Consider the following 9,613-nt stretch of genomic DNA (forward strand, 5'->3'; position numbering starts at 1 on the left):
CTGCCCATTAGCTCAGGTGTTTAAGTGCCTGCTGAAACAAAGCAGTCAGGCTCAGGATGCTGTGGTTCGATCCCCTCATCCTTAAGCCAAACCAGACCTGCCCTGAAGGCATCCTGAGGGGCCAAATAATTAAATAAATAAATATCACTTACAATCTTACCACATCTATAATAATTACTGTATTTCACAGATGAACATTTTTTAAAAGATTTAAACTCTAGAATAAGCTGTATAGGGAGACCATTTTGTAACTTCTTTTTTTTTTTTTTGAGACAGGGTCTCACTGTCTAACCCAGGGTGGCCTTGAACTGAGCCCTCCTTCCTCCACCTCCCACGTGATACGGTCACAGCCATGCCATGATGATTAAAAGCCAGTGGGACAGGCCGGGGATATACTTCATCAGCAGAAGCACATGCTTGACAAGCACAAGGTTCTGAGTTCAATTCCTGGCACCTAAAACAAAGGTAATTGCAATGTGCTGCCATCTTTTTTTTTTTTTTTTTTTTGGCAGAACCGGGGATTGAACTCAGGCCCTTGCACTTGCCAGGGAAGTTGTCTTTCACTTAACATGATTTTGGGGCTTCATCTGTCTTAGCATGAATTAGTGGTTCATGCCATTTTTTTTTTTTTACAAAAGCAGAATTGTTCAGATATATTTTACATTACATGAAATTTACTCATCCAAAATGCTAAGTGATTTGAGGATATTATATTATTAGTAATTATTTCATTTTTCATTATTAAATGGTATTCTATTGTACAGAGATATATATCGCCTACCCATTCAATAGCAGCAATAATTTGGATTGTTGTGAACTTATATACATGTCTGTGTGAATGTTCTTCTCATTTTCTCTGGGTAGTTCGTAGGGCTGATTTGTTGGAATGTATGGAACGTTTATACTCAACATTATTTTTTGAAACAAGGTCTAGCTATGTAGTTTAGGCTAACCTGGACTCATCATGTAGTCCAGGCTGGCCTTTAACTCACAGCAATCCTCCTGCCTCGACCTCCCAAGTGCTGGGATTACAGGCATGTACCACCACGTCTAGCAACGAAGATTTTTGATACAGTTGTCTTATCAAGTATTGAGAGTAAAATATTGAAATTTGCTTTTCTTTTTAAATTTCTAAATGCTACTGTCCAGTTGTCCATTTTTGTTTTCAATTCCATTAGTTATTTCTTCAGATATCATGAGGGAATCACAGTGTTATATATAGTTGCCCCTTCTGACTTTTAATAATCACAACATGCCTGTGACCAAAGCCCTCCAGGGGAGGACTTCAGGAAGGAGGACTGAGTTCAAGGTCAGCCCAAGTGAGGCCCTGTCAAAAAAAAAAAAAAAAAAAAAAACAGAGACAGGGAGATAGCTCAGAAGTCTGAGCACCTGCCTGGCAACCACAAGGATCTGGGTTCAATCCCTGGTGCCACACGCCTGTAATCCCAGAGCTGGGGAGGCTGAGACAGGAAGATCACTACAAGTCTCAGCTGCATAGTGAGACCCTGCACCAAATAAATAAAGGAATGAATAACCCTAAAATTGTTACAAAAAATACGTGATCATATACACATGTACACAGTTGATTCTCCAGCTCCACGTCTTCCACATCCACGCATTCAAACAACCACGGATCAGAAATATTTTGAAAATATTTTATCTGTGTTGAACATGTTATCTATTTTTCCTTGTTATCAGTGCTGGAACAACAGTCTTAACAATTATTTACATAGCACCTACTCTGCACTGGCAATATAAGTAACCTGGAGAAAAATTAAAGGATACAGAGAATGTGTAGGTTCTGTGCAAATACCATGCTATCTTGCGTAAGGGAATTAAGCATCTATGGATTGGGGAACATGCAGGTGGTCCCAGATCCAGTTTCCATGGACACCTAGTGATAACTGTCTAAGTGCCCAGGGAAAAAATCAATTCTATCATATTGTTTCCTAGGAGAAAGCAATTCTTCATAAAATAAACAAATATTTATTATTTCATCATTGTAAACAGTTGTTTTTTGATAATGTCATAAAAATCCCATTATCTATTTGTATACCAACTGAGCATTATATTTGTTTTTTTTAATTTTTTAAATCTTTTATTTATTTTAATGGAAAAACATAAAATAGCAATGAAAGAGTTTCAAAATAGGTTAGTATGACAGTTACAATAAATAATACATTGCATATTGTTGTCTTCATAGTAGATATTCAGAGGAAAAGATGTAGACATGGTATCTTGCATAAACAATGTTAGTACAAACCTTTCTTCTCTTTGATGAGCAGTATATTTGTTTTGTTTTTTGGCGGAACCGGGGATTGAACTCAGGCCCTTGCACTTGCCAGGGAAGTGCTTATGCTACTGAGCTATCTCCCCGGCCCCAAGCAATATATTTGAACCAGAAATTACAATTAAGAATTTATCTTAGGAAATAATTTAATATGACCAAAAAAGTCTATACTCATAAATACTTTTGGGAGAACTATAATAGCAAGAACTAAAAATAAGGAGCCGGGGAGATGGCTCAGTGGAATATGTGCTTCCCTGGCAAGCGCAAGGGCCTGAGTTCAATCCCCAGTTCCACCAAAAAAAGAAAGAAAGGTTAATTACTGGACAGAGGACTAATAGCTAGATCAAATAAAGAACTTAAAAAAGTAGGCTTTCCAAAATAAAACGCCCAAGTCAAATGAATAGCTGCTTCTTAGAAGTACAAATGGAAAATGTGCAACATCTCTGGTGATTAAAGAAATCCAAATTAAAACAACACTGAGCTTTCATGAAAAAAAAATGGCTATCATCAAAAAATCCAATAGAGGGCCAGGGAGATAGTTCAGTACAATAAGTGCTTGTCTGGCAAGCACAAGGTTCTGAGTTCAATCCCCAGTACCCCCCCAAAAAAAATCCAATAGAAATGCTGGCGAGGTGGTGTGAGAAAAAGAAACCCTTCTACGTTATCAGTGGGAATGTAAACCAGCACAAGCATTATGGAAGTGTCTCAAAAACTAACGCTAGACATTCACTTAACCAGCTGTTGCCCTCCTAGGTGCTCCCTAAAAAGTAAGAAACATCACAGTACAGTGATCCAGGCATAGCCACGACTGTACCACCACAGTGGTGACAGCTAAGCCTTGGAGGCAGCCTGGATGTCCATCAACAGATGAACTGATAAAAAAATCGTGGTAGCATGGTGTTTGTGCACAACGGGGTTCTATAAAGAAGGATAAACTTGGGTCATCTGTGGGAAAATAGCTGCACCTTGAGACCATAATGTTAAATGAAAAAAGTCAGACATAGGGCTCAGATAATGCATGGTTTCTCTTATGCAAGAAACATGAAATATAAAGAGTAAAATAAAAGATAGACAATAGAAAATAGGGAAATAAATGCTTCACAAACTGGAAGGAGACCGAGGATGTGAGTTAAAGGCCAGCCTGGGCTACATGATGAGTCCAGGTTAGCCTAAACTACGTAGCCAGACCATGTTTCAAAAAAATAAAAAGAGAGAAAATTTATGTTAAATATAAATGTTCCACACAAGCCAACAAATCAAGGAAGGAAGAAGTGCAGTGTCCACGTACCAACTTCACGTGGGGAATGTGATCAGTATGCACTGCTAACATGGGCTAATAAAAAGGGAAAAAATAGAAAGTAAATAAAAAGATAATTGTTAAAGTCATCTAGATATATGGTAGAATATTAAAAATGTCAATATAGGGCCGGGGAGATAGCTCAGTAGCATAAGCACCTGCCTGGCAAGTGAAAGGTCCTGAGTTCAGCCCCAGTACCACAATAATTACGATAATAATAATAATAATAATTAGAATTAAAATAAAATAAAAATGTTAATATAGCGTAAGTCAAAATAAATTTTAAATGACTTTATTAAAATAAATATTACTGTATAAAATATAACTGGTTACTACAGATATGAATTAAGAGAAGACTTCATAGTCTCAAAGGCAGCAAATCATATCAAACAAGATTGTGATTACCAAAAATGAAGCTATCAGATTAAAGCACCTGCTTAGGCAGATGCAGGGACTGGGGGTCGATCCCCAGCATGGCAAGCTGGTCCCACCCCCAGGGTGCATGGAGATGGCAATTAAGACTGGGCATGGTGGCACACACCTGTAATCCCCGTGCTTGGGAGTCTGGAAACAGGACAATCGTTACTAGTCTGATCAGTACAGTGAGACCCTGTACTAAATACCAAAAAAAAGTTCTATATTTAAAAGAAACCATATCTGAGGTACAGGATCTCAGGATAAATCCTGAGGGCATTTCACTGACCTTCTCAGACCAAAAAGCTACAACTCTTGTTGCACAGGTCCTGCTTTACCTTGGTCTTAACCATCCAGTAGAAAAGTATGAAGACGAAATATAGGAAGTAAAGCCATGTTGTTATGTTGAGCTGTGGGGGACTCAGGTCAATACTTTCTGATATTGCCAGTTAAACAGAAGACCCATTGCTATTATGGGCTACTGGACTCTTTTAGAATATTTTGCTGAGTTTACACACCTATAATATTCAATAACGGAACTTAAAAAAAATGGGATATAACTATGAATGTCCATTTTGTATCTGTGTATTCAAAGTGGTTGGGATAGATATAAAGTTGCATTCTCTTAATGAATAGAATGATTTTTTCTAATGGTGTTTGTAAGTAGGATCACAAGTCTGCATCTTGTACAGCAATTAACCACTAAGAAGAATATATGCAGTGTATTATTTGTTGAAACTGTACTCTCGATTTGATGTGAAACTGTCTCATTGCTATATGTTTATCAATAAAACTTTGAAAAAAATAAAAAATAAAAGAAACCATCATACACAAAATCACAGTATAACTAGAGAACTAGGGAAAATATTTTAAAACATATGAAAAAGATAGCTAATATTCATAAAATGTAAAGCAGTTCTTGGAATCTAGAAGAAACTACACCAACTTCTTTTAATGGACAAAGTACAAGTTACAGCAATTCACAAAATAAGTGCCAAATAGCCAAGAAATTGAAAAAAGAGACAGCCAGGCATGGTGGCACATGCCTGAAATCCCAGCACTTAGGAGGCTGTGGCAGGAGGATCACCATGAGTTCAAGGCCAGCCTGAACTACATACCAAGATCACACAGTCAAAAATAAAACAAAAGAGAGAGCAAGACATTTGGCCTCTGGGGCTGGTGAGATGGCTCAGTGGTCTAGAGCACCTACTTGGAGCAAGCTTAGCAAAGCACAGGGACCGCGGTTCAATCCCCCAGCACCACATGCCAGCCAGCCCCGCCCCCTGCTGGGCTGAGCTGGCCTCCCCCCACACAAATAAAAAATAAAATAAATAAATAATAGTTTAAAAATATTAACAATAAATTATTAAGTAACAACAACTTATTGTATTTGTAAAGCTACTTTTCTTGTTGCCGAGACAAAATACCTTGCACCCAAAGTTAAAGGGGAAAAAGTTTAGTAAACTTGTACTTTATAGAGATTTCAGTCCACACCTGGCTGGCTCCAGGGCAGGGTAGCTTCACAGAGGAGAACCATTCATGCCAGGCAGAAAGTCATAAAGCAACAAGGACGACCACAGTTCTTTCTTTTTTTTTTTTTTTTTGTCTTTTTCTTTTTTGGGGGCGTGTACCAAGGATTGAACTCAGGACCTTGCACTTGCCAGGCGGGCACTTATACTTCTATCTCCCCCGCCCAACCACAGCTCTCCCTATCCCTTACAATTTATCCAGTTTAGGGCTGGCCAAATAGCTCAGCGGATTAAAGCACCTGCAAGCAGGCACAGTGACTGAGGGTTCGATCCCTGGGCCTGCCCTGCTGGCCCTACCCCCGGGGCATGCTGAGATGGCAATTGAGGTGGTGCACGCCTATAATCCCAGCTCTTAGGAGGCTGTAAAAAGGTGGATCACTATGAGTCCAACCTAGTAGTGAGACCCTGAACACCCTGTAGGCCTTTCCTTATAATACAAAAAATAAAAATAAATAAATACAAATAAAATAAATTCAAATTTAAAAATAATAATAATTTATCCAGGCTATGCAGGGCAGGTAGCCTTTGAGCCTGGCACCGCACCATGAACCGTTGAGCCTTTGAGCCTGGCACCGCACCATGAACCAATCTCAGCATCACACACTCTATATTCCATCACCTCTGAAAAAGCCCCACCTGACACATGAGGCTTTCAGGGGATCTCTAGATATCTAGACACAAAACAGAGAGAACAGCTAGGCAAGTCTTAAAGTGTGATATGGTCCATTATGGCAAAGATGTGGTAAAACAACTTTTATTCATGGCTAGCAAAGTGTAAATTGTTATAAACTGCACTCTAAAATGATTACGAAATCATTCCATAATCAAATGACCAACTTTCCCATCATCCTTAATATTTTCCTCTCATTTAATGTAATCTTCCCCTCCCAGTATCCCTGACTCCAAGCAACTACTTTTTGTGTGAGACAGTGTCTTAAACTCAAGCAGGGCCAGCCAAATAGCTCAGCGGATTAAAAAGCCTTCAAGCAGGCACAGGGCCCAGCTTTGATCCCCTGGCCTGCCTGTCTGCCGGCCCTGCCCCCAGGACATGCTAAAACAGCAATTAAGTCTGGGCATGGTGGTGTGCCTGTAATCCCAGCTCTTGGGAGGCTGTAAACAGGAGGATCACTGGAGTCTGATCTAGTAGTGAGACCCTGAACACCCTGTAGACCCTTTGCTAAAAATATAAAAAATAAAAATAAATTCGCAGCAATCCTCCTGCTTCAGCCTCCCTAGTGCTGGGATTACAGGGGTGCATCACCATGCCCAGCAACTCTTAATGTGCTTTTTATCAATTTAAATTACTTCCTTAAAATCACATATAAATGGAACCATATAATAGAATACACTCTCTTTTGTCTATTTCTTTCCTTTAGCATAGTGAGATTCATCCACACTGTTGTATATATCTTTATTTCAGTCCTTTTTACGGTCAAACACCATTCCACCGGGAGACGGTACCACCCAGCTGGTTTTTCCTTTCGCATGTTGCTGGAGATCTGAGCTACTTCCAACTTTGGGCTCTGTAGTTTTTCCAGGTTTGTAAGATCTGAAGGGGAATGACTCCAAGAATCCACCATCCTACTATACCAAGCAGTCTAAAAATCATCTGCAAAGATGTGACTAAAGATAAGAGAAAAGACCCTGAGAAGGCGTGCAGGAAGATGATCGCTGTTTTGCAATGTTTCCTACCTTTTCATAGACTGTAGTGTCTAGGTAAGGGTGGACGTGAAAGGCTCCCCGAATCCTCCTCACTCCTGGGTACAGCAGTGGGACCATGTTCACATAAGCTACCCCGTGAAAGGACAGCTGGCTCTCATCTTCATTCTACAGGGATCGAATCAGAGAGGTTTTGATGCTACAGTGTGAGAAGCAGAAGGCTCGGAGCTCTGACTCTGCAGTGCAGAGGCTCAGTTTTAGAAACCAACTCTGCTGCTTTGCTAATTCTGTGTCTTTGCACCAGACTTTTTTTTTCTGGGGTTTTTTTTTTTTTTTTTTTTTTTGGAGGTGGGGGGTACCAGAAATTGAACTCAGGACTTTGTGGTTGCCAAGCAGGCGCTTGCGCCACTGAGCTATATTCCCAGCCTTGCATAGACATTTAGGCCTCAGTTTCTTTATCTTCAAAATGGGTTTAAAATAACATTATCACAGAGATAATCTACATGAATTGTTAATAAACAATAAAGCAGTAGTTTGATCAATATGTACTTAAATTACCTGACAATACATATATTCAGCCAAAAAATCAATTTCATCATATTGCTTCTTAGGAGAAAATGAAGCTTTACTTTTTAAAATATTAACAAGAACAAAAAGTTTAAAAGAAGTTAGGAGCTCTGCTTCTTAGTTTTAGTTCATGGACTCACAAGCCACCCGGACCAGGCACGGCCAACACGCATCACTCATGGGTGAAGGTATTTAGCCCACTTGGTTGAGAACAATTCTGTGTATTTACCTGAGTTCAGAAAGAAAAGAGCCTAACTGATTCGCAGTAACTGCCACAGATGCAGGGGCATGAATGTCCCGTATGTCCGGGTGGTCTGGAACCCTAGCAGCCATCCTAGGCTATGAGATATGAGGTGTTTGCAATACCTGACCTCATCTAAGCTCATTGCAAAGGGGAAGAACTTATCAAAAAAGTGTCTTTAGATCATTTACAATGGCTTATGATCTGCCACAGAATTTTTTTGTAAGAAAAAAAATTTTTGAAAAAAAATACATTTAATTACAAGCTTAAAAGTAATTGTGACTTAGCTTACTATAATAATTAGAAACTAGAGTTAAAAGTCCTATGTTCATGTGATAATATCATATGCTTAAGAAATTTAAAGAAAGGTAGCCTACGTGTATTATATAATAAGAAGGGAAAATGTTTTCATTGGTGGCATTTTTACTATGCCAGATAGCTCAGTGGTATAAGCGCCTGCCTGGCAAGTGTAAGGTCCTGAGTTCAATCCCTGTACTGAAAAAAAAAGTCAATCAAGGCTGGGGAATGGTGGTGAAAAGCCTGTAATCCCAGCACTCAGGAGGCTGAAGTGAGGATCTTTTGAGTTTGAGAACACCCTGAGCTACAAAGTGAGCTCAAGGCCAGCCTAAGCCGCATAGCAAGATCCTGTCTCTAAAATAAACAGTCAATCAAATAATTCAGATCCTTGTCAACTACTGACTGGGTGTCACACAGCATGATGGTACTGGGAGGACAGACCCCAGCCTCAAGAAGTTATTTTAATTTAGTTTTTCTTTTATCTTTTTGAGAGAGAATCCCCCTATGCAGTTCAGGCTGACCTTGAGTTCACTTTGTAGCCCAGGAGGCTGGTCTCAAACTCACAGTGGTCCTCCTGCCTCAGCCTCCTGAGTGCTGGGATTACAGGCATGCACCACGAAGCGCAGCTAGCCTAAGGGAGTTCAGGAGCAAGGGAAGGACAGGCCATGCAAAGAAAGAAGGACAGAGAGCACGCTCTAGGCTTGTCCTCTCCTTTCAGAATAGTAGTACACCTGTGAACTCCACCACCTTCATTAGCCGCATATAACATTTGGTCCGTGGTTTTAAAAAGAAACCTGGAAAAATGGGCTAAGTCAAACCACACTGCCAATTTTAACCTTAGAAAAAAATGTCTCTTTCATAGCTGACAACAGTAAAAATATAATGAGGAGCTAAGTGGAAATATGATACCTGGAACAGAAACCTGAGCAGTTAGCTGTGAGCAGAGGGGAATTATGGGGGCAACAGTCCTGGTTTCCTTAGGAACAGAGGGTTTTCCTGGGACATGGGACCTTCAGCACTAAAACCACAGGGCAAATCTGCATGCGTTGGTCGCTACAGAGAGAAGAGCAGCATTAGGTTGCATGTTCCTTTGGTAGCAGAATTAGAGGCACAGGAACAGTTGGTCTGATCCAGCGTTTCAATACATATATTTAATATAATTATGTTTTTCTTTCTTTTCTTCTCTCATCTTTCTCTCTGTCTATCTGTCTTTCTAGACAAGGCCTTTCTGGTTGCCTGAGCTGGTCTCACCCAGCTTGTCGTTCCCCATCCTGAGTGCTGGGATTTACAGCCATGTACTCACACACCTGGCTTTATAA

General features: G+C 39.9%; 1 protein-coding gene across 1 annotated transcript in view; it reads right to left on the reverse strand.

Annotated features, from left to right (window-relative positions):
• Cfap70 (cilia and flagella associated protein 70) overlaps nucleotides 1-9,613 on the reverse strand; it is a 75,892-nt gene that overhangs the window by 41,208 nt on the left and 25,071 nt on the right. The window contains exons 9-10 of the mRNA XM_023718445.1: nucleotides 7,748-7,817; nucleotides 7,223-7,357 (exon numbers count right to left, since the gene is read on the reverse strand). Coding sequence (XP_023574213.1) covers nucleotides 7,223-7,357; nucleotides 7,748-7,817 — 205 coding nt within the window. The remainder of the gene's footprint in view (nucleotides 1-7,222; nucleotides 7,358-7,747; nucleotides 7,818-9,613) is intronic.

Source organism: Octodon degus, unplaced genomic scaffold, assembly GCF_000260255.1.
Source record: "Octodon degus isolate 3935 unplaced genomic scaffold, OctDeg1.0 scaffold00005, whole genome shotgun sequence".
Lineage (NCBI taxonomy): Eukaryota > Metazoa > Chordata > Mammalia > Rodentia > Octodontidae > Octodon > Octodon degus.